Consider the following 25,580-nt stretch of genomic DNA (forward strand, 5'->3'; position numbering starts at 1 on the left):
CACACACACACACACACACACGCTCCATGAGGTTATACTTTAACTTTCAAGTGAATAACACAGGCTTTGTTCTTGTTTTCTTTCCATATTTACAACTTTCTTCTCCAACATAGATAATTTTGGGCCCTATTAACTTATTTGATCAATTCCAGTTTATGTAACAATCTCCCTGGTGTCTATTTGAACAGATGCCTTCCTCCACCCTACTGAGGGTCTGATATCCCAAATCAGTCTTCCTTCCATCCTCCTACATGGGTATCTTCCTTGTTGTTTTTTGATTTTGCTTGTAATTTCTGGTTTTAGAATGCTGTGATCAGAGAGTTTGTAATATTTCTATTTTGTGAAATTTACTGTTGTTTTCCTTATTGTTGTTTTCCTTGTGATGTAATGTATTAGTTTTTATGACTGTATTGTGCTATTGAGAAGATACATTCTTTATATCTTCTTATATTATATCTTGATAAATTATCATCAAATTCCAAGCAAAGAAGGATATCTTTGCTTAAAATTTGCTAGTAATATATTGTCATATATATTATCAATTTTTAGGAATGTATCATGTGTTATTGAGAAGATATAAAGAACATATCTTTATTTTTATGAACGTATCATGTGTTATCGAGAAGATATAAAGAATATATCTTCTTCACATAAGATATATTTTTTACCTGTATCAGGATGAGATATTTGATATTTAGATGTAAAATTTGCCATATTGATTATGTTATTTGGTTCTCTATATTTTATTTTTTTGTTCAATTGATTCATCTAATTCTGAGTAGTGTTTTGAAGGCTGTATCAATAGTATGTCACTGCCGATTTCTGCTTATATCTTCTGTAATTTCTGCTTTATGTAGGAGATTGATCTTATTGGATGCATTGATATTAAGTATTATTATATTTTCATTATGAACTGTGACTTTGTCATTGTAAAGTTACTCCTTTCTCTCATTAAATATTTTTTGTTCTAAAATCTACTTTAAGGATTTCAACCCTGATTTTAATGTTCCATTTGCCCTCTATATCTTTGCTTACTTTACTACTTATAAACAATTTTAAAGTGTGTTATATTCTGTCTTCTAGTAATGCTGAAGGGCCTGGGTTATGTGTGGTTTTATTTATGCTACTTATTGAATTTATTTATTTCTTCTTTGGTCAGGATGAAAAATCAAATTGTGAGACTGGAGGATAATGGCATCCACCTGAATCTGAATCTGAAATCACAGCTGTAATAATAGACATGTTAGAAGCATGTATTTTTTTTCTACATAGAGTCACTGAATACAAATAACATGCAGCTTATGATAGGTGCCTTCAGGTTTTTTGAGCTCCACTTTAAACTTTTCTTGTTCTCCTCACCTGTTAAATGAGGGTGTTAACATCAACTCCAACATTTTACAAATCTATGATTTATAGTATGTTAATGATTAGGACCTGAAACACCTCATCTTTCTTTGTATTTGCACATAATACTGACCATGTCCTCAATAAAACTTTGGCCTTTACTTGGATGTTATTAGGGACCAGTACCATTGGATATTACTCTGGTAATTTAATATTTTGATTATCTATATTTGAGGCAAAAGATTGACAGTTTTAAACATACTTGTTTTATGTACCTGAAGGTTTATCCTTTGGCTAATGAATAAATTAGTTACTCAGATATCGGCTTTCTGTTACTATATCAGGTTGTGTAGACTTATTTATTGAGTCTGAGTTTACCTCATTTGATTTGATTCTTGCTGGGGCAACTTACTTTGTCCAAATGGTTTTTGTTACTGTCAGAATATCCAAATACAGCTAACTTCACAGTGACCAAAATTTAATATGATCATTTTAAATGTGATATAAGAACATACTGTTTTAAATGTAATGTAGGAATAATTGTTTTTTATAACATGAGAACACATAAGAGAAATCTGAAGTGCCCTTTGGCCTCAGCTGGAAACTTTCACTGCTTTATATGGTTGATTAAAAAATTGTTACATAATATTTGTACATATTGATGGGGTATATGTGATATTTTGTAACATGTTTAGAACATATAATGATCAAGTCAGGGTATTTAGGATATAGATCACCTTGATTATTGATCATTTCTATATGTTAGAAATATTTTAAATCCTCTCATCTAGCCATTTTGAAATATACAATATATTGTTACTGATAGTCACCTGACTGTACTATTGAACCTTAAAACTTCTTTAACTATATGTTTACACTCATTAACCAACCTCCCTTCATCCCCTCATCCCTCCCACACACCTGCCTCAGCCTTTTTGTCTATTATTTTACTTTCTACTTTTATGAGATCAACTTTTTTAGCTTCCATATATAAGTGAGGACATGCAATATTTGTCTTTCTTTGCATGGTTTATTTCACTTGACATAATGACTTCCAGTTCCATCCAGTTGCTGCAAAGGACATGATTTCATTTTTTTATGGCCACATTTTGGATGTGCCATAAAAAATGTATTTTTTTGTGTATATATATCATATTTTCTATATTCATCCATTGATGGATGCTAAGGTTGATTCATATCTTTACTGTTGTAAATAGTGCTACAGTAAACATGGGGCGGGTGTTGGTATCCCTTCAATATACTGATTTCCTTTACTTTGAATAAATATCCAGCAGTGGGATTGCTGGATCTTATGTTGTTCTATTTTTAGTTTTTTGAGAAATTTTTGTACTGTTTACATAGTGGCTACACTAATTTACATTTCCACCAACAGTGTATAAGAGTTCTCTTTTCTCCACCTCCTCACTAGCATCTGTTACTTTTTCCCCTCTTTTTAATAATAGCCATTCTAACTGGGGTAAGATGGTATCTCATTGTAGTTTTGATTTGCATTTCCCTGATGAGTAGTGATGTTGAACATTTTTTCATATGCCTGTTGGCAATTTGTGTATCTTCTTTTGAGAAATGTCTATGTCCTTTGCCTACCTTTTAATAAGATTATTATGATTAGTTTTTACTGTTGAGTTGTTTGAGTTCCTTGTATATTTTCGATACTAATCCCTTGTCGGATAGTTTGTAAATATTTTCTTCCATTCAATAGGTTGTTTCTTCACCCTTTGATTGTTTCCTTTTATTAGAGAGTTTGGTCAATTTACATTTCATTGTTATTGATAGGTAAGGACTTACTCCTGCTATTTTGTTGTTTTCTAATTGTTTTGTGGTCTTCTCTTCCTACCTTCTTTCTTCCCTGTCTTCCCTTTTGTGAAGGTGATTTTCTCAGGTGATAAGTTTTAATTTCTTATTTTTTTTTTTTTTTTTATTTTCTGTTTGAGATTACTGCGAGGCTTGCAATTAACGTTTTGTAACCCTTTACTTTAAATTGATGACACCTTAACATGGATTGCAAAAACAAATTAACAAACAAGCAAAAAGAAAACTGCTAAAAACTCTATACTTTAACTTCATCACCTCTCACTTTTTGACTCTCTGTTGTTTTTATTTATATCTTATTATTCTATGCCTGGAAAAGTTGTATTATTATTTTTGATAGGTTCATCTTTTAGTCTTTCTACTCAACATATGAGTAGTTTACTCACCACAATTATAGTATTATAATATTCTGTGTATTTCTATGTAGTTATTAGTTTACCATTGAATTTTGTACTTTCAGGTGGTTTCTTATTGCTCATTAATATCCTTTCAGAATGAAGAACACCCTTTAGCATCTCTTGTAGGACAGGTCTGGTGTTGATGAAATCCCTTAGCTTTTATTTGTCTGGAGAAGTCTTTATTTCTTCTTCATGTTTGAAGGATATTTTCAGTGGATGTACTTACTATTCTAGGATCAAAGCTTTTTTCCTTCAGTGCTTTAAATATGTCATGCCGCTTTCTTGTGACTTGTAAGGTTTCTACTGAAAAGTCTGCCACCAGATATATTGGATCCCCTTTCCATGTTTCTTTCTCTTGCTTTTAGGATCCTTTCTGTATCATTGGCCTTTAGGAGTTTGATTATTAAATGGCTGGAGGTAGTCTTTGGCTTAAATCTGCTTGGTGTTCTATATGCTTCTTGTTTGAATGTTGATACCTTTCTCTAGATTTGGAAAGTTCTCTGATATTATCCCTTTGAATAAACTTTTTACTCCAATCACTTTCTTTATCTCCACGTGGTCACTGCTGGTGTACTGAAGATGTGTGGTGGGAGCAATTCAAGATTGTCTTTCCTACACTCTTCAGTGCATTTCGTTGGTATGATTGCTTACCTGATTTTTGATTCATACAAAGGTGCTTTCTTGGGTGGATAGTTGTTCAATTTGGTGTTAATATTGTGGGGTTTCGAGTAGGGGGTGGTGATCACTGGAGGCATCTATTTGGCCATGTTGTTCTGCCCCTCAGCGATTTATTTTGCTAAATAGGTTTACTTTTCCTCACATCTCCTCTTTGCTTCCTATAACACCAAAAAAATTGAATATGTGTTTGCTTTGTGGTGTGCCATATGTCATGTAGGCTTTGTTCATTCTTTTTTGTTCTTTTTCTCTTTATTTTTGTCTGACTGGGTTATTTGAAAAGACCTATCTTTAAGTTCTGAAATTCTGTCCTCTGCTTTAGTCTATTGTCAAAGCTCTCTAATATATTTTTTCTATTATTCGATGAATATTCTTCAGTTCCAGTATTTGTTTGGCTTTTTAAAAAATGGTATCCATTTTGTTGGTAAGTTTTTCCCTTATTTTCTAAATTGTTTTTCTGATTTCTTTGTATTGTTTTTCTGTGTTCTCTTATATCTTACTGAACGTCTTTGATATCATTATTTTGAATTATTTTTCCAGCATTTCATGTAATTCTTTCTCATTGGAATCTGTTGCTGGAGAATTATTGGTTGCTTTGGAGGTGTCATATTTTCTTGTTTTTTCGTGTTTCTTGTGTCCTTGTATTATTATTGGCACATCTGGTGTAGCAGTCACATATTTCAATTTTTTTGATTTACTTTCATAGGGGAGGACTTCTTTCTGAAGGTATGTTTATAATATTGGCTGGGTAGGGCACTGTAGCTTTGATTCTGGGTGCATGCAGTAATGTAGTCCCTATATGATTTCTGTGGCTGTAAACAGTGTCAGTGGTTTCTGTAATTTCTTCAGTGTAATTTCTTAGGGTATAGTTGTTAGGGGTGGCTGTGGTGAAGTTTTGCTGGGAATGGGGATGCCGGGTGGGCCAGTCCTTGGGCACTAGTGGCGGCAACAGCAGGCCAAAGACTGCTGTCCTTAGGACCCAGCATGAAGTGTGCTAGCACTGGTGTTAGTGAGTCTAAGAGGGCCAGTTCTTGGGCCTCCATGCAGCTTCCTCAGATGCTAGCAGTTGCAGCTTTGGGCCAGATAGGTGGGTGGGTCCTTTGGCTCCTGAGCAGCAGGCATAGCATTAGTGATGGCAGGATCAGTCAGTGGTGGGATAACCCTTTGCCTCCTGAGCAGTCTTTGCTAGTGTTGGTGGTGGCTGTGACAGGCTGGGTGGTCCAGTCCCCAGACCCGCAGGTGGTGTGTGTGGGTGTGTGCCAGCTGTGGTAGTAGTGGTAAGCGAGGTGGCCCATCCTCAGACTCCTGGGAGGAGTGCTCAGGTGCCAGCAGTGGTTGACATGGCTGAGAGATCCCCAGACTCCCAGGTGGTATGCTCTGGTGTTGGGGATGGGGTAGAGCCACGCCAGGTAGGCCTGTCTTCAGGCTCCTTCCAAGTGATTTATAGGAGCTCTGGCTGTAACGAGGAGGGCTGGGGTGATCCAAATGCTCCCCCGAGAGTGTTTGAGTGGGGCAGCAGCAGTGCTGGTGCCCTCAGGGCACTTGCAAATGCACCCCAGCCTTGCTGCTAGGGATTGCTGAGCTGCTATCAGCGGTAGCAACTGTAGGCAGGTGTCTGGGGAGAGTGCGCCTTGGCCCCAAGCGATAGCTGGGTACCTGGGAGCCTGTTTTCAGGGTATGTGTTAATGTAGGGTGACCACACTGCTAAGGGTGATAGAGTTGCTGCCAGGGGCTTGTGCTTTGGCCCCAGTGGCAGCGGTCAGCAGTGGTGGTTGCTGCGGGTAGGGGAGCCTGTCCTCTGGGCATGTGCAAATGCATGACAGCTTGCTGTGGGGAGGTGGGGTGTCTGCCAGTGTCTCTTACTTAGGTCTCAGTGGCAGCAGCCTATGGCATTGGTGGCTGTGTGTTGGGGAGGCAGGGGCTGTTGGGCCTCAGGGCAGGATGCAGTTGAGTGGGAGCTGGGTTCTCAAAACCATGCCAGTACTCTTGCTGCTTAGGTCACACTCCACCTGAGCTCACTCTCTCAAACAATGCCTTCATGCAGTCTCAGAGTGGCTCCCTGTGTTAGTCTCAGGACATGTGAGGATGGAGGGGCTTTGCCCTGGGGCTAGGATTGGAGGAGTCTGTAGTGCCCACGTGGACTACTGAGAATCTCACTTACCCTTTTCCTGTACTGGGAAGCCTCCCTGGGCTCCTGGCCAAGTAGCCTGCCTGCCTTCCCTCTTTTCTTGTCTTAGGTATTCTTGTTACTTCTCTGTTGAATTTCAGTGTTCTCTCTTAGATGATCAATTTGAAGTGTGATTATCTACTCACTTTTTTGCTGCTGCTTTGTGGAGGAGGTAAGTGCAGATGCCTCTAGTCAGCCATCTTGAAGTGCCTCCTCTGTCTCCTGTGGTCACTATTAAAACGATTATAATGAGCTTTGTGTTATGGTGAGTTTTATGTGAGTGGAGGGAGTCAAAACTTCATATTGAAGTTGCTCACTGAGTCCCAGGAAGGAATCAGGAAGGCAGACTTATTTTATATGTACCAGTGAAATTTCTGAGTTTCAAGTATAAAGAGAAAATTTTAGCATGCTTCTACTTTAGAAGAATAGGTTACTTAAAAGGAAATGATGATAATAATAACACCAGCAGCTAACAGTCACTGAATATTTATCACATACCAGGCCGTGTTCTAAGTGATAACACGTGATAGTTTTCATGCACACAACAACCAACCCTATGAAGTTGTCACCCTCATTTTACAGAAGAGAAAACAGGGGCATAGAGTGGTTAATAGTCAGCCCAGGATCATGCATCTGGCATGTGGTAAAGTTGGAATTCAAACCCAGGAAGTTTGGTTGCAGATTGCATGCTCTTAATCATCATATTTTTCTGTATATTTAAAACATTAAACTAGTATTGGACTGCTCATCTGTAGCACTGGAAGCTGGTAGACATCCAAATGTCTTTTGAAGAATCTGTAAATTGTTTGTCACTGCTAACAAACTGCATGTCAGTGTTTATAAGAATTCAGAAAATATACAGAGTGAAGATCTGTCTCAAAAACAGTAATTCAGAAAATATGCTATCTGATCTTTCTCTGAATAAAATCAATGAGTAAAAGGTCTCAAGATAGAAGTATTGGAACCTGTAAAACATTTTAACCAAAAATATTCTGAAGGGGGTAATATAGGAAAAGTGAAAGTTAACTTGTCTCAGTGGGATGCCTTAGTTATTTAATTTAGTATAATGTTAGAAAAATATCAATTAATTGTGACTATGAAGGTGGAAAAGCAGAATTGAAAAGCATGATAGAAAGCTTCCAAATTAAGGAATAAAAGAAAATGTGCAGCAATGCAACCAAACCAATAAAAATAAAGGTAAAGAAGAAAAAAAACCATTTGTTGATACCAGAAGTAGAAAATAAGATGGAAGGAATAAAGTGAAATGTATATCCATCATCACCAACTATGAATAAACTGTGTGAAGTACCCTCAAAACGTCAGATATTGAAAGTTACACAGTGTAGTGGGGTGTCTGTCTCTCTGCCCCCAACCCAGTGTGTGTGTGTGTGTGTGTGTGTGTGTGTGTGTGTGTGTGTGTGTGTGTGTGTGCAGTGACAAAAAAGGTTGAAAATGGATGATTGGGCAAAGATAAACTAGGCAGATAAAATGAAAATAAAGCAAAAGTAGTTAATATTAGTGTCAGTCAGCCAGACATGGTGGCTTTCACACCTGTAATCCCAGCACTCTGGGAGGCTGAGGTGAGCAGATCACCTGAGGTCAGGAGTCCAAGACCAGCCATGGCAACATGGTTAAACCCCATCTCCACCAAAAAATAGAAAAATTGGCTGGGTGTGGGTGGCACGTGCCTGTAGTCCCCAGCTACTTGAGAGGCTGAGGCAGGAGAATCGCTTGAACCCGGGAGGTGGAGGTTGCAGTGAGCCAAGATTGCACCATTGCACTCCAGCCTGGGCAACAGAGTGAGACTCCATCTAGAAAAGAAAAGATAAATAGTGTTAGACAAAAACATCAAGGTCAAAAACACTGACTTGCATAAAGACAGATATTTTGTATTTACAAGTTGCAGTCCTTGAAGATGCTGTAAACCTTTATACAGCATAACAACCCTAGCCACATAGCACCTACATAAGCAGGGCAAACAGCTGCAAGAAATGAACTTGATTAGAAAACATGAGAATTTAAATACTCCTTTCAGAATCTGATATACCAAGAAAACAAAAATAAGTAAGGCTGTAGAGAATTTGAATAATATAATCAACAAGCTTGATTTTTTGATTCACTAGGATCCCATTGGAAATCTGAGAGGGAGATGTGAGATACAAGAAAAAGTGGTACTCATCTGGGAGTCCAGTGAAAAGAAATAACAGGATGAAAAAATAACAGAATGAAATCTGAGATTTCTTAGAAAGCAACTCATCCAAATTAGAATTATAAGTTGGTGGTATCTTGGAAATATACTTAAAAAAAAGTAGTCTGGATTCTAAGAAATGATATAACATGATAAAGAAACCAAAAACTTAGGGACATTGGGAAAAAGGCTCATGAATTCTCCTATAAAAGGATAAAACAATGAGAAAATGCAAAAAAGTCACACTACAAGTGTAAAACAAATTAAAATGTCATATAAGTTGGAATATTTGATGAAGTATATGAAATAATTTATTTGAACTGGACCCTGGAAACATTTTCTTTTGAAAAGCCAACACCTTGGCTTTGCAGTGAACTATATGTACAGAATCATAATGTAATTACATAGAATTGTTATTCAGTTTTTCAGTTTCTTTATAGAAGTGTAAGTTATCTTTATGTTCATGAAACATTTACGACTTCATTATACATTTTGCTACAAAGAAAACTTATTGATGATTTTTAAAATTCTACAGATATTTGATTCAAAATATTAGTAAAAATAAAAAAACAATTAAAAATATGTACTTGGAAATTACATAATAACTTCTTTAACAAATCAGTAGGTATAATTTAAAACAAATGCTACAAATTATTTAGAGTTGTGCTGTCCTGTACCAGCTGCACATGACTATTTAAATTTATATTAATTATAATTTAATATAAAAAATTCAGTTCTTCATTGGAGCTGGGCTCATTTCTGGTACTTAATAGCCACTTGTGGCTAGTGGTTGCCACATTGGGCAGTGCAGATTTAGAACCTTTCCATGCTCGCAGAAAGTTCAGTGGGACAGCTAGAAAGTGCAAGGGAGAGCATTTCAGACTTAGATGGGTTAGAGCTAAACTGGTATTCAGAGGGAAACTGAAAACTTTTAATAACTTACATTATTTAAAATGAAAAAGACTGAAAATAAGCACCCAACTTAAGAAATTAGAAAAAATAAGAAAATAGGCCAGGCGCGGTGGCTCATGCCTGTAATCGCAGCACTTTGGGAGGCTGATGTGGGCAGATCACTTGAGGTCAGGAGTTCAAGACCAGCCTGGCCAACATGGTGAAACCCCATCTCTACTAAAAATACAAAAATTAGCTGGGCATGGTGGCAGCACCTGTAATCCCAGCTACTCGGGAGGCTGAGGCAGGAGAATAACTTGAACTTGGGAGGCCAAGGTTGCAGTGAGCTGAGGTTGCACCATTGCATGCCAGCCTGGGTGACAGAGCAAGACTGTGTCTCAAAAAAAAAAAGAAAATAAACCAAAAGAAAGTAAGAGAATGATTAAAAAATTATTACATATAAATGCTAAAAATATATAAACCATTTTTATATCTAGATATAAGTCATAGAAATACCAAAAGTGGGCTAGTTGCAGTGGCTCATGCCAGCCAGCATAATCCTAGCATTTTAGGAGGCTGAAGTGGCAGCCTTTAGGCCAAGAGTTCAAGACCAGCTAGGGCAACATAGTGAGACCCATCTCCATTTTAAAAAGAAATAAAAGAGGAGTGAAGGAAGGAAGGAAGGAAATTAAAAAAATATATGTTTATTAATAAGTCACCATATTTACATGGCATTCCAGATGAATTATATTTATCCTTTAAAAGATAAATGGTGCGTTTTATTATTTACTCTAATAAATGATGGAAGTTTTAAAATTTACTTTTCTGAAGCTAGTATAATCTTTACCAATACGTGGTAAAAGTAAATTGAAGTAAGAAAGATCATCTTAAGAATTTAATTGCAAAAATTCTAAATACTAGCAAACTTGGTCTCATAGTGTTAATAGAGCAGCATTTTCTGGGAATGCAAAGATAGTTCAACAATAGGAAACCTACCAACGTGATTTATTACATCAGCAGTTTAAAGGAGAAAAGCCATCTGATTGTTATTAGATGTTGAAAAGGCATTTGATAAGTTAATTAAAACTGAAGCATAACAAAAATTATGATAAAACTACTCAAGTAATGATAATAATAAAAGCATTTACCACCTAAAGGTGGTTGTGAGGATTTAATTACATAATACATATAAAAACAGAATAGTGTTTCATATACAGAAATTATTCATTGTTAGCTATTTTTTATTATTTAAGCCTGACAAAGTTGATTTGCAGAAAAGTGACAAATATTTACATGGAATGGCAAAATGTCTTGATTAAAGTCATGAAAGAGAATTGTTTGTTCTTACCACTATATTCAGCATAATTTTTTTGAGGTTTCATTTATCTAAATGGAGTAGAAAATGAAATAAATGATATAAATATTAGAAAAGGAGATGAAATATTTTAATTATATTCCTAGAAAATCCACGAGACTACTAAAAACCTGTTATAATTAGTGAGTTTATTCAATAACATGAATATTAAGAGAATTACAAAACAATAAATGAATAGTGCTTCATTGTTGGAATAACCAGTCAGAAATGGAAAGGAAAAAAAGAATCTTATAAAAATACTCACAGATAAGTTTAATAAAATTATTCTGTACCAGGAAAATAAAATGATTCTATCATTAAGTTAGAATTTAAGGAAAGTCAAACCAGATCTCAATAAAAATTGTCAACCTTTCTGTACTCCACATAAATTTAATTCAATTCCATTTAGAAACCTAGTGTATCATTTAGAAGTTAGGTAAGATGATTTTAAAGTTCATGTGGAAAATATATTTCTAAGAATACCCAAGAAAATATACTCTATATTTTGGTTAATAGTCCCTCGTCCTCTTCTCTCCTACAAACACAAACATGTATGGGGAAAAGTGGGGAAGAAAGCAAACATACCATTTTGGTGGCATTTTCCCATTAACTTCAGTGTAGATGGAAATCCACGGAGAGTTAGAGGAGTGATTATACATTATGTCTTACATATTTTTTGTTTCACTTTTTATAAGGAATATGTTATCTTTAATTGATTTCATGTAGAAATTTAATAGAAAAGAGTTTAATGACTTTTCACCCTAAAGTTGTAATCCTGTATTATTAAACTAAAAAATAAAAGCATACCATTGATTGACTTGGGATGTTTAAGAAATGCATCAGATTTTTAAAATACATACTAAATAACTGGAATGTAATTTATTTCAGCTTTCTTGAATGGTGCCTTCTACAAAGGGAAGATTAATTTTTAATTCAAAAATTCTGAAAAGAATTTTCTCTTTTTTTCTCTGTCTCTGTTTTTTTGAAAGGTATGCAACCACTCATGTATTCGGTTCAAGAAGCATTAAATGGCAGACCATGGTGGATTCGTATGGGGACTGACATTTGTTACTATAAGTAAGTATTTTAAGAATAATATTAATAGAACATCAGCTTACAGAAGATGATATTGAGTACATTCTGTTTCAGTGTAAAAGGAAATAGAGTTATTACCGCATACTTTGAATTGTGGTGCTATTGCTTTAGTAATTCTAAAGAGTGCTTTAGAACTTGAGATCCACTTATGGAGTGTACACAGTAGAAGTAAAATGTGTTGTGTAGGCAGACAAACTTAGGTCCAGGCTGTGTCTCCACCACTTAGAGAGTTATGTGTCCTCAGCTTTTCCAGCTTTAAAACTCTGGAGACCTTATTGAATAAAACTGAAATTAGAAATTATGAGTAATAATTTGCAGTGGCTTTTTATTTTTCCTATGATATCAAGTATAACTCTTATTTTTTCCCTTTTTATATTAATACACAAATGTTTGCCTCATTTTAATTTCCAAAATGTTAACTGGAGATGTGTTCTAAATACAGTACATCAGCTTACATGGTTCATCTTTGACTGTAAATACGTGATCTACTTAGCAAGTTTGAAGTAAGTGCTAGAGGCCAGGCATAGTGGCTCACGCCTGCCTCGCAGCACTTTGGGAGGCTGAGGTGGGCGGATCACCTGAGGTCAGGAGTTTGAAACCAACCTGGCCAGCATGGTGAAACCTGTCTCTACTAAAATACAAAAATTAACCAGGCATTGTGCTGCACGCCTGTAATCAGAGCTACTCGAGAGGCTGAGGCAAGAGAATTGCTTGAACTGAGGAGGGGAGGTTGTAGTGAGCCAAGATTGTGCTACTGCACTCCAGCCTGGGTGATAGAGCAAGACTCCATCTCAAAAATAAATAAATAAATAATACTAAGTGCTAGAAATCATTTACTTCTGTGGAATAGTTTGGTTGTTCTTCGGCTCCACCTCTAAGTACTTGAGGATTCTCACGTATCTTACTTTTCCTTTTTACACTGTGTCTGCAAATGTTTTCAGGTAATGTTCACTGTTGATTCCACTTGGCACCCCTGTATCTTCTCTGTTATTGATTTCAATCCTGACATTTCTGTATAGTGAATTTTGACTTTTTAGATTGTGCTTAACTGGCACTAATGCCCCTCTTTTAGCTTTACCAATTAGAAGAAGGCTTCTAAAATTAAACTTTTGACATGGCTTTGGAAAAAACTTGATCTTAAGTAGTCTTACTTTCTGGGAAAGAAAATGTTCCTTGGGATCCATCTCAGTAAGATTTCTTCCTTACTCTTATTAGTGAAATAAATAGCAAATAAATGAGAAACAGAAGTAAAGGTAATATGTAATTCATCTGCACCATAATACATCTTGTATTTCTTTTAATGGTAGACTAATATAAAAAATCTGTTTGATCACTTGTCCCTTTCTCATAAAGTTGGTTGAAGCTGTAATTACTGGGCAGTGCTTCCTAGATTTTAGCAGAATTATTTAGACTATTAAAGAGTGAAACAATGTTTTTCAAAAAGTGTTGTTTCTTTCATGCATTTTTATTTTTTCACATTAGAAATTGTCAATCAGTAAATGCTTTTTCACATTGCAAAATGAATGATCGTAGCAGGACAAGTTGTTCTAGTCTATGTAAGGGGTGATGGCAAGGATTTTATTTTTTTGTTTTTTTGTTTTTTTGTTGGAGGACAGAGTTTTGCTCTTGTTACCCAGGCTGGAGTGCAATGGCGCCATCTCGGCTCACTGCAACCTCCGCCTCCTGGGTTCAGGCAATTCTCCTGCCTCAACATCCCGAGTAGCTGGGATTACAGGCATGTGCCACCATGCCCAGCTAATTTTTTGTATTTTTTTAGTAGAGACGGGGTTTCACCGTGTTGACCAGGATGGTCTCGATCTCTTGACCTCGTGATCCACCCGCCTCGGCCTCCCAAAGTGCTGGGATTACAGGCTTGAGCCACCGCGCCCGGCCAAGGATTTTATTTTTTTAGTTTAGTTTCCTTTGGCTACTACTTCCTGATCTGGAAGCGGAGTTCAACTCAACAAACATTTGTTAACCACTTTCTTTTCTTTCTTTTTTTTTTTTTCTTGAGATGGAGTCTTGCTCTGTTGCCAGGGTGGAGTGCAGTGGTGTGACCTCGGCTCACTGTGCACAACCTCAGCCTCCTGGGTTCAAGCGATTCTCCTGCCTCAGCCTCCTGAGTAGCTGGGACTATAGGCATGCGCCACCATGCCCAGCTACTTTTTGTATTTTTAGTAGAGACAGGGTTTCACTATGTTGGCCAGGATGATCTCGATCTCTTGACCTTGTAATCTGCCCACGTTGGCCTCTCAAACTGCTGGGATTACAAGCCTGAGCCACTGCACCCAGCCTTATTAGCCGCTTTCTGTATAAGACCCTATTCTAGTTGTTTTCCTGAAGCCTGAGATAGATTTATTTATTTTAATTTTCGTTTTTTTTTTTTTTTGAAACACAGTCTTGCTCTGTTGTCCAGGCTGGAGAGCAGTGGTGCAATCCTGGCGCACTGCAGCCTCAAGAGCATGTCATCATTTTCAGGCTGAAGTGATTCTCCCACCTCAGCTCCCTGAGTAACTGGGACTACAGTTGAGAACTGGCTAATTTCGTCTTTTTTGTAGAGACTGGGTTTTCACCATGTTGCGATCCACCTGCTTCAGCCTCCCAAAGTGCTGGGATTACAGGCATGAACAAAAGTGCCCGCCCTAAAATTTAGATGATAAGGATTAAAGTCTGCTTTTGCATTGTGCTTTAACTTTTTATGTCAGCTAAGTCCTGTGATGCTTGTCTTATCTATAAAATAGATTAAAACTTCTTTTCACCATTATATGAGATAATGTATGTCTTACCGGTTTATAACCTAGAAACTGCCAGATAGCTATAATGTTATACAAATACCTCTCCAATTAAATGTTAAACTTTTGTGGGAAAAGAGTTGGCAAGGACTAGTTTTTGAACTTGTTTTGCATTTTTGTTAATCCTTAGCACTCTGTCATTGGGTATCTATTCAAGATACTGTGAATAAATTAATGAAGACTATATCAATTTGAAAATACTTTGAACATTTATGTACATGAAAAAATAACCTTTAGGCCTTGGGTTTTCTTCATTTCATGGCTTAAATAATACAGATGATTCAGAATTTTAGAAATAAGTTGATAGAGCATCTTTAAGTCAGCATATGTCAGCAATATTTAGATTCTGGAGAGTAATGTGTAGTTTTTAAAACTTTATTATGGAAATCTTCAAACATTTACAAAACATAGAATAAGATAATGAGGCCCCATATATTCATCACCCAGTTTCAACAATTATCAACACATGGTGAGTTTTGTTTTAGCTATACTTTCACTCCTACTTCCACACTGAATTTTTAAGGCCATTTTCAGATATTGTATTTTAGTCATGCATACTTAACATATGTTTTTCTAAAAGACAAAGGCCTTTTAAGACAGTCTAACCACAATGCCATTATTGTAACACAGAAAAATTAAGCAGATTTTTTACTGTGATGAAATATCCAATGTTCAAACTTCTCCAATTGCCTCTAAATGTTGTTTTATGGTTTTTATTTAATCAAAATCCAGCCAGGGATCACACATTGCATTTGATTTTTGTTGACATGTCTCTTAAGTCTCTGTTAATTTATAGGCTTCCCTTTTCTTTTCTCTCTTTTTTAAAATTTGTCACTCATTAGCTAAAGTTGGATTGTCATGTAGGGTTTTTCACATTTGGATTTTATTGGATTGCACCCCTGTGGTGTTAACAAGTATTTCTGTCTCACCAATTTCCTATAAACTGGTAATTAGATTTAGAAGGTTGATCAACTTCAGGTTTGATTTTTGGCAAGAATACTTAATTGGTGGTGCAATGAAACATCATTTTTGATTGTTTCTCTTTTTGTAATCTTAAGATTGATTAGTGAACCCGGGTCTTGTAGCCTGATCCACGTAAAGGTGTCCACCAGCCTTTCCTGATTGTAGCAGCCATTGATGATCATCTTCTAGATCAGTAATGTGTATGGATGTCAAAGAATGGGGTTCTAAAAATTTTTTTTGATGTAAAGAGTATTAGATCATTTAATTAGTAAATTTGGAAGTGAAAAGTAATGTAATGTGGTTGACTAATAGTCAACTGCTTTATTAGTACTAAGTTTTTTTTTTTTTTTTTTAAATAGGATATTTAAGGTAAGCTTTTTACAGACTTGGGTTTTTCTTTTTTTCCCTGAAGTTCTATTTAATAAAAGTAGCAAGGAAAATCAGTTTTTGTGTGGATGAAATGAAAATGTTTTATGCTTTTTTATTGCAGAAATCATTTCTCAAGAAGTTCAGTTGCTGCAGGTGGGCAAAAGGGAAAATCTTACTATACAATTACGTTTACTGTCACTTTTCCACATAAAGATGATGTTTGCTACTTTGCTTATCACTATCCATATACATATTCAACTTTGCAGGTAAGAATTCTAAATTAAATTGTATTAGATGGATATGTGTAAGATAATGGAAGAAAATTGAGTTTAATTAAATATTCTAACTTAAGGATAATGATAATAATTGAGTTTAAATATCCTAATATAAGGAAAATTAAGTTAAATATCATAAGAAAAGAGTTTAGTGTTGAAGATTTTGGAAATTTCTTGAGGAGTAAAATGGGAATGTGTGTTTTTTTTAATAGAAATATTAAGGAACTTTGACATGATTTTTATTTCCCATCTTTTGTTGACATCCACAGTTCTCTAAGCTAAGATTCTATGATTTACAAATTTTAACCAGGTGAGATTTCTGCATGTTTAACCAGAATCTCGTAGAAAATAGAATGTTAGAAAAATTTGGATGCAATTTGAGTTTTTCTGAAGGAAAAATTGAGATCTTTTTCTGAAAGAAATGGTTTCATTATGGAGACCTAGATCCAGATTTCAAAAAATCTGGGGCATAAGAGTTATTTTGTGTGAGACCATTTGAGATTTTGAATATTTGCATTGTAAAACAGAACAAAGTTCAGTAATTAAATATCAACTGTGATAGATTTATTCTCAGAACAGAATGTCTATTCTAATGGTCAAGGATCATGAGGGTGTGATCAATTTACCAATAAAGAAATTGGAGGCCGGGCACCGTGGCTCAAGCCTGTAATCCCAGCACTTTGGGAGGCCGAGGCGGGTGGATCACGAGGTCAAGAGATCGAGACCATCCTGGTCAACATGGTGAAACCCCGTCTCTACTAAAAATACAAAAAATTAGCTGGGCATGGTGGCGCGTGCCTGTAATCCCAGCGACTCAGGAGGCTGGGGCAGGAGAATTGCCTGAACCCGGGAGGCGGAGGGTGCGGTGAGCCGAGATCGCGCCATTGCACTCCAGCCTGGGTAACAAGAGCAAAACTCCGTCTCAAAAAAAAAAAAAAAAAGAAATTGGAACACTATAATTAGAAGTAAGCTCCCGGGGCCGGGCGCGGTGGCTCACGCCTGTAATCCCAGCACTTTGGGAGGCCGAGACGGGTGGATCACGAGGTCAAGAGATCGAGACCATCCTGGTCAACATGGTGAAACCCCGTCTCTACTAAAAATACAAAAAATCATTTGGGCATGGTGGCGCATGCCTGTAATCCCAGCTACTCAGGAGGCTGAGGCAGGAGAATTGCCTGAACCCAGGAGGCGGAGGTTGCGGTGAGCTGAGATTGCGCCATTGCACTCCAGCCTGGGCAACAAGAGTGAAACTCCGTCTCAAAAAAAAAAGAAGTAAGCTCCCAAATTATTAGAGGGGAGAACATGAAAGAAAACATAGTCCATAGAACAGAAGGGATATCAAACCCTTAAGAATACAAAATGAGGCTGACAACATTAAATGAGCCTTACTGTACTTTAATGAAGGTTATAACTTACCATAAAGGTATAGTGTTCGTGTATCTTTCTGTGCGAACTTAGTATTTCTACTTTTGGGTAATTTTTCCTAAGAAAACAAATAAGAATGCACATACAAATATATTTTTACTGTTTATATTTGCCTGGTTTTATGTTATTGTTCTTTACTGATTGTGCCTTTTAATATATTTTAAATTCTGCTTTCTTTCAATCCCTTAGCATGATGTTTTTCAGGCATGACCATTGTTTCTCACCTGGCCTTCTGCCAACCTCTTTGTAACTGGTGTTCTATGATTCAGTTTTGCCTCCTTTGCTCTTCATTAGTTCCTCCCCCACCCCCCACTATAGCCAAAGGGCTCTTTTATAGCTAATCTTATAATAAAATACCCTGCTCTCTTTAGTGATTTCTCTTGCCCTTTGTATGAAGTCTAAAATTCTTATGATGGTTCACCCTTTCCTTTCTCTACTAATGCCCCTCCACTTTTTTTTTCTTTTGCCATATCCACCTACTATTTGAACAATTATTTATCTTTAAATAGACTTTAAAATAGATTACTCTTTAAAGTATATCCTCATCCTCAATATCCATGAAATCATTTAAATTGTATCCTCATTCTCAGTATCTGTGAAATCCATGAAAAGTTTAATGTACTAGACTTTTTTCTAATTCATGTAAAACATATACCTATTAAAGTTTTAAAATGGTTATCTACATATCACTTAGTTATCTCAATTACCAGTTGTAGGTATACCATGCTTTGGGGAAGACCTGTCTACCAAGCCCTTCATTCTGTGACAGATTTTTCGTTTCTCACCTTTGTAGCTATAATGAATCTTACAGAATTCTTTGAAATGCCCTGTTCTGTCTTATGGTCTTCTTAATAGTTTTCCTTCTGCCTGTAGTACTCATCTCCGTGTCTTCACTCATCCTTTGGATTTTACTTTAAACATAGTTTTCTCTAGAAGATATTTCCTCGCTGCCCAGACTTGGCTAGGCTCCCCCGCTCTTATTACAGGCTCTCATAGCACTCTCTATTTTCCCTAGGGTGGGGTTCATTTATTCATTGTTATATTCCCAGTGCCCTGCACAGTTTCTGGAAAGTAGTGACCACTCAGTCAATAGTGATGATGTGAATGAACATAGGCAAAAGTTTGAAAACCAAGTAAATATCTAAAAATAAGGGATTGAACTATTTATTTTTGGTATAGCCAGATAATATGACCATTAAAACTTGTGTTTTCAAAAAATACACATTTTAACATTTTTAATGATGTGGGATAGTATTCATGATTACAAATATATATGTGTTTGTGTGTATGTATACATTTTTAAGTGATAAAATCATGTTATAAAAGTCTTATGTAATTATGATTTTGCTTATATACATTGTGTTAGTAGTAATACAGGCGGTGCAGTTATGGAAGTTTTAAATCTTTAAAACATTAATATTTTTTTTTTGTAGTTTTTCTTTAGACATTTTACAATAAACCCATATTAATCTTGAAATCAGGAAAATAAATTGTTAAAATTTGTGCTACATAATTTTTATTCTTCAAACTTTAGATTGTTGCTGTTACAGGCTTATAATCACTTACAATTTCAAAATTCAGAAGGCTTTGAAAGCCAAAAGGTTTTTTGGAACATATTTGGAGGCAAAGGCTGACCTGAGTTTATTTAGAATATTGATTCCACTTAGGGTGATTCTTCATATGTTTTGCTGCACAAATAATGTTTGTATTACAGATTGCAACCCTGACCCCCTTGGTGGTGCTGCATAATTAATGACTTAAACAATGTATCGCCTTTCTCAGGTTTCCCAAACAATGATGTTTAGATTACATCTGGCCCTGAGGGTTTTGGATAAGGGGTTAAGAATCTGATTCAATTCTAGTTATGTGGAGATCTGGATGCATTATTTCTGTATATCATTGGGACTTTTTAAGTGATTGTATACTTTGTTTTAAAATTTTTATCAAGATGCATCTTCAAAAATTGGAATCTGCACACAATCCTCAGCAAATCTATTTTCGGAAAGATGTGTTATGTGAAACCCTGTCTGGAAACACCTGCCCCTTGGTGACTATAACAGCAATGCCAGAGTCTAATTATTATGAACATATCTGTCAGTTCAGTAAGTCTGTCTTCCTTACTCACAATAGCAGTCATTCTCACCTACTTTGATTTGCTTTCTCTCTATTTTATAATGGAAATAATAATAGGAACAGACATCAGAAGACTTGGGCTCTAGTCTTGGCCCTGTTATTGTCCAGCCATGGGCCTACCTCTGGGCCTCAATTTTCTTATCCTAAAAATAAGGGGCTACGTGAGATGTTCTCTGAGATCTCTTTTGCTGCTACTATCATTTAGTTCTTATCCTTTTGAATACAACAAATTATTTTAAGAGTCCATGTAGTAATACTATCAGTTTAGAAATGGACTGATTTTACTTGTAAATAAAACAACCAGAAACCTATCAGTTGTTTTGATAGATAGCACTGAATAGCTACTCATTTTCCCCTGCCATTTATATTTTTTCAATTGCCTCAAATGTACAGCTGTAGTAATAAAAATAAAACTGTTCCAATTTTGATAAGAAGGCAAAGTATTTTCAGGAAACAGAAAGAGCATATTATGTATGAAAATATGAGTGATGAGCTGAATGATTATTTTGTAGACTTGTATATCTAAATGTATAGTGAAATTTTGGGGGGTAAATTGCTGAGCAGATATACTTTTTTCTCTATGCTTATCAGAGCAACTATAAGACAGAGCTAAAATTATATTTTCTTTCTTTTCCCCATGATTTTATGAAAAATAGTTTTATATTTTAAACTTCCCTCAAGTACTTGTTCTTTATAAAATCAACATGATATTAAGTAACTAATTTTACATGTTAAATTAGTCATTGGGAAATAAATAAGTGGATCAAATACTACTTACTGTTTTATGTCCTATTATGACCTCCTTCGGGATATGGTTTTATTGATTTTATATTTGTTTCTTTTATAGGGCCTAGTGCAGTGCTTGTATGATACACCATTGAGTTCTATTAATTTATATCAGATTTCACAATTGAATTAGAGACATTTCTAAAGCCCCAAAGTAAAATACACAAACTTTTAGTAGCTGTTCATTTTAATTTGAGATTTTATGTGTACTTTAGGAAATCGCCCTTATGTTTTCTTATCTGCTCGGGTACATCCTGGAGAAACTAATGCAAGTTGGGTTATGAAAGGAACATTGGAATATCTCATGAGCAATAACCCTACTGCTCAGAGCTTACGAGAATCATATATTTTTAAAATTGTGCCTATGCTAAATCCAGATGGTGTCATCAATGGAAAGTAAGTTAAGCAATAGTTATAGAATATATTATAGACCATTGCGCTTGTCTTGTATAAACTTATTGAAATAATAGTGTCTAGGTTAAAAAATTTAATGATTTTTCTAGAATAAAGAAATTTTTGGTGGGAAATTCACCTGAGATAAACTTTTAAATGAATATATATTTTGGATACTAGTAACGGTATGAAATTATGAGAAATTCTGTATCCATGAGAATATGCTTTCATAAAATGCCTGAATTGTTTTAGAAAAATCACAGTGTCAGGTTATAAGAAAGATTAACTCATACCTCTCATATTCCTTTCTTTTTTGTTAGTGGCATGAACCTAGATTGTTCTACGATTAAGACTCTTCTGGGATCTCCTGGAATGTTAGCCCTATCTGCTAACCTCTTCCTAATATAAGGAGGTCTAGTTTCTGACAGTTCTTTAGAGGGGAAATAGTGGAAGATAATTACTTTGTAAGAGGAGGCTGCATTATAGTCAGTACAGTAAATTTATTCTGGTAATTTGACAAGGTCTCTGTAGTGCTGCTCTAAAAGATGGGATTTAGTCAAGTTGTCGTGAATATCTCCAAAGATGAGGATAATATGTCTTACTTCAGTAGAAGTAGCATGAATATTTCTCGTATTAGAAAATTATTGATTTTTTTTTAAAAACAGAATTTCTTCTTAGTTAATATGTTATGGAACTAAAATGATGTCTATTTTTAATTGAGAATATATTGACCAGTTAGAATTCTGTTTATATTTGTCATCACTTTATGATTATTTGCCTAAATAATTTATTTACATGATGGTTTTCCTACTTAGTACCCATAGATAAACAAAAAAGTATTTGATATTTTACAACAATGTATACTTTTCATATACTTGTCTTTGTCAGAAAGAGCACCTAGGTAACACTTTAACTGATGAAGTCAAGATACAGCATGCTAACAAAACAAATGATTATTATGTAGTCAGAATTAGGATTTTTTTTTCCATATTTTGAAAATTTTGATGATGAATCTGAAAACTTACCACAGTTAAATTAATGTGACACAAAATCTTGCACATAGCAAATAATAAATGTTTACTTGATGAATATAGTATACATTTGGTTGAGCTTACCATCTATACCTATTTGAAATGCTTAGTGGAATAGAATCATAAAGTTAAATCAGAAATGTACGTAAGGGTTTATTGGTACCAGTGTTTTTCTGTCTTTGTGCTTATGTACATGTAGTCATCGCTGTTCTTTAAGTGGAGAGGATTTAAATAGGCAGTGGCAAAGTCCAAATCCGGATTTACATCCTACGATTTACCATGCTAAGGGGCTGTTGCAATACTTGGCTGCAGTGAAGCGTTTACCTTTGGTAAGTAGCAATACTTATTTTTACTTGGTATAGTCAAAGATAAAATGTCATTTTTTTGTTATCAAGTACTTGTGTAATAATCGTGGGGTCAGATTCATCCATTATGTTCGTATCCTTAATTTTACAAGGTTGAATGTTTATAATTCTCATAAACCTTTTACTTTTCTTTTTTGGTTATGAATATTGATAACTCTTGGTTTTAGATACTTAACTTCACTGTTTGAACAACACTAAGGTAACAATATGTATCTTCCAAATTCTCAAACTAGAAGCTTATTCTGAGTTTTCTAGTCAGCTCTGAAGCTGTTAAATCTCTACTACACACATGGGAAATATAGTACAGGCATGACTGGACTGAACTATATACATATGCTGCTTCTGTTCTCACCAGCTTTTGATTAGAATGTTTTTGTTATATTAGTATGTATATTATTTAACCTTTCTTTAAGAAAGAAAGACTTTGTAGAGGAGTAAAATTGACGTCTTTTATTTTTTATTTTTTAAAAAATAATGCTCTTAAAAATTAAATTAGAACCATGCCCTTCTTTATGATGTTTTTTAAAAAAAATAATAGCATTTTCTTGTTTTATTTATTGTTGTTGTTGTTTGTTTTTAAGTTAAAAAAAATTTTTTTTTTGAGACAAATTTTTGCTCTTGTTGCCCAGTCTGGAGTGCAGTGGTATGACCTTGGCTCACTGCAACCTCCACCTCCCAGGTTCAAGCTATTCTCTTGCCTCCGCCTCCCAAGTAGCTGGAATTACAGGCACCCACAACCAATCCTGGCTAATTTTTGTATTTTTAGTATAAATGGGGTTTTGCCATGTTGGTCAGGCTGGCATTGAACTCCTAACCTCTGGTGATCCACCCACCTCCACCTCCCAAAGTGCTGGGATTACAGGCATGAGGCACTGCTCCAGGCCAAATTAGGTAAATGCTTTTATAACCATTTGGGGCAGCAGTCACTACAGCTGTAGATTTGAACTGTAATGAAATGTATTATTTAAAAAATGGTGAATAGTAAATACAAAGGTGATATAGGACCTTTAAAGGATTTGACAATTCTAGATTTAATTATAGATCCTTTCCCAAACTAGGTATTACCACTTTTATTGGTCATAATTGTTAAATGGTGGCTCTTTTACAAGAAACAATAACGACAAAATAAATTTAAAAACAAATAACAACAACAAAAAAAAACCAACAAGAAAATGCTCTTATTTATTAAAAAACACCATAAAGAAGGGTATGGTTTTAATTTAATTTTTAAGAGCATCATTTTTAAAAAAATAAAAAATAAAAGACGTGTTTATTTACAATAAAAAGACCAAGGAACACAGACCTACATGTTTATTGGCTTGATATTAACTACCTTTACTTAGTAATATAATGAAGTCTTTTAATTTTTAAAATATGTATTTTCAAGGTTTATTGTGATTATCATGGCCATTCCCGAAAGAAAAACGTATTTATGTATGGTTGCAGCATCAAGGAGACAGTGTGGCATACCAATGATAATGCAACTTCATGTGATGTTGTAGAAGATACGGGATACAGGGTAATTATTATAGATCATTCATGAGTTTTTGAATTTCAAACATGCATAAAAGTATAGAAAATACACATATTAACATATATGAACTAAGATTCAGTAAATGTTGACATTTTGCCATTTTTGTTTCAGATTTTTCATTTTAAAAGTTTTTCATGTTCATATTTTTCATCTATTTGGAATTCATCTTTGTGTGAGATGTAGGGATCTAATTCTGTTTTCTCTATGAATACCAGTTGGCTTGCACCATTAACTGGATAGTATCTCTTCCTCTGTCAATTTGATGATGCCATCTGTTACATACCTTATTTCACATATATGGGTGTATGGCGAGGCTATTATTTTCTGTCTCTTTGCAAACAGCATTTTTAAAATTACTGTAGATTTATAATTAATGTTGATATATTGTAGGGCAAATTTTCTTTTCTTATTCTTTTAAGAATTGCTTTGACTCTTTTTTTTCTCTGTACTTGTGAATTTTAGGATCCATTTGTAGATAAACTTTTTTGGAATTTGCATTAGAGCTGCCTTGAATCTAAAGTTGGAGAGAATTATTATAATGATATATAACATTGTCATCTGTGACTATTGCCTATGTGTCTAGTCAAGTCTTATATTCAATAAAGTATAAAATTTCTTCACATAGGTATGAAATGTTTGTTAGATTTATTCCCAAATACTTTATGAATTTTATTGCAGTTGGGAATGGAATTTTTCCCTACATATCTGCCTGCCCCCAATTGATCATTGCTGGTACATAGGAAAGCTATTGATTTTTTTTTTCAGAAAAGATTCCTACACATTTTTCAGATTCTTCTACAAAGGATTACATATAAGAATGGCATCACATTTCACAGTGGCAACACTGGAAGCAAAACTTTGTGGTGCAAAGCCTTCACAATTCTCAACTAGATTTCTAACCTATAAATTTCATACTTCATTCTGTCAAGTGTGAAAATAAAAAAGGATGTTTTTAGACATTTAAAAGTCTCAAAAATTTACCTCACAAATAGCCTTTCTTTGGAAGCTGCTGGAAGACATTCTTACCAAAATACTGTAAAGGAATATATGAAAGAGGAAGGCATACAGAAATTAAGTTCAAGAGAGAGACAAAGCCCAGGATAAAGATGGGGAAGACCCCAATAATGTATGTAAAATGCCCAACATGTCAACAGTCAATAAGTGTTCCTGCCATACAACCTTCAGAAATAGAGTTTTATTACGTTAGACTGCACTGAATAAAAGAAACCAAGTTTAGATTAGCAGAGCTCAGTGATACAGTAAAGGGGACTATTTAGCTGAGACCCAGATAAATAAACGTAAGAAAATGAGACTAGTGAGAGGCCCAGAGAGTGGGAGAAAGCTAGACGAAGAGCACATGCACAGAGCCTTCCCATAGACTGCTCTCTGGAACAGGGCCATCATTGCCACCATTGCCTCACCTGGTCGTTTCTGCTTAAATCATACTTCACTTCTCAAGGAATTCTCACTTAGGCCCCAAAATGAAATCAGATCATACATCTATAGGATTATCTCTCCTTCGTACCACCTAAGAATTATAATTGTAAGATTTTCTATGTTATTTGATTAATG

At 35.1% G+C, this 25,580-nt stretch overlaps 1 protein-coding gene across 2 annotated transcripts in view; it reads left to right on the forward strand.

Moving 5' to 3' along the window:
- Nucleotides 1–10,662: 10,662 nt before the first annotated feature.
- LOC108298179 (cytosolic carboxypeptidase 1-like) overlaps nt 10,663–25,580 on the forward strand; it is a 45,512-nt gene continuing 30,594 nt past the window's right edge. The window contains exons 1-6 of one of the 2 annotated variants that reach the window (XM_017520919.2): nt 10,663–11,924; nt 16,188–16,332; nt 19,715–19,868; nt 20,901–21,081; nt 22,309–22,438; nt 23,862–23,993. In XM_017520919.2, the coding sequence (XP_017376408.1) occupies nt 11,839–11,924; nt 16,188–16,332; nt 19,715–19,868; nt 20,901–21,081; nt 22,309–22,438; nt 23,862–23,993 (828 nt within the window). In that variant the 5' untranslated portion in view covers nt 10,663–11,838. The remainder of the gene's footprint in view (nt 11,925–16,187; nt 16,333–19,714; nt 19,869–20,900; nt 21,082–22,308; nt 22,439–23,861; nt 23,994–25,580) is intronic. The other variant, XM_017520918.2, reaches the window with a different exon arrangement.

Source organism: Cebus imitator, unplaced genomic scaffold (genome assembly GCF_001604975.1).
Source record: "Cebus imitator isolate Cc_AM_T3 unplaced genomic scaffold, Cebus_imitator-1.0 Scaffold907, whole genome shotgun sequence".
Taxonomy (NCBI): Eukaryota; Metazoa; Chordata; class Mammalia; order Primates; family Cebidae; genus Cebus; species Cebus imitator.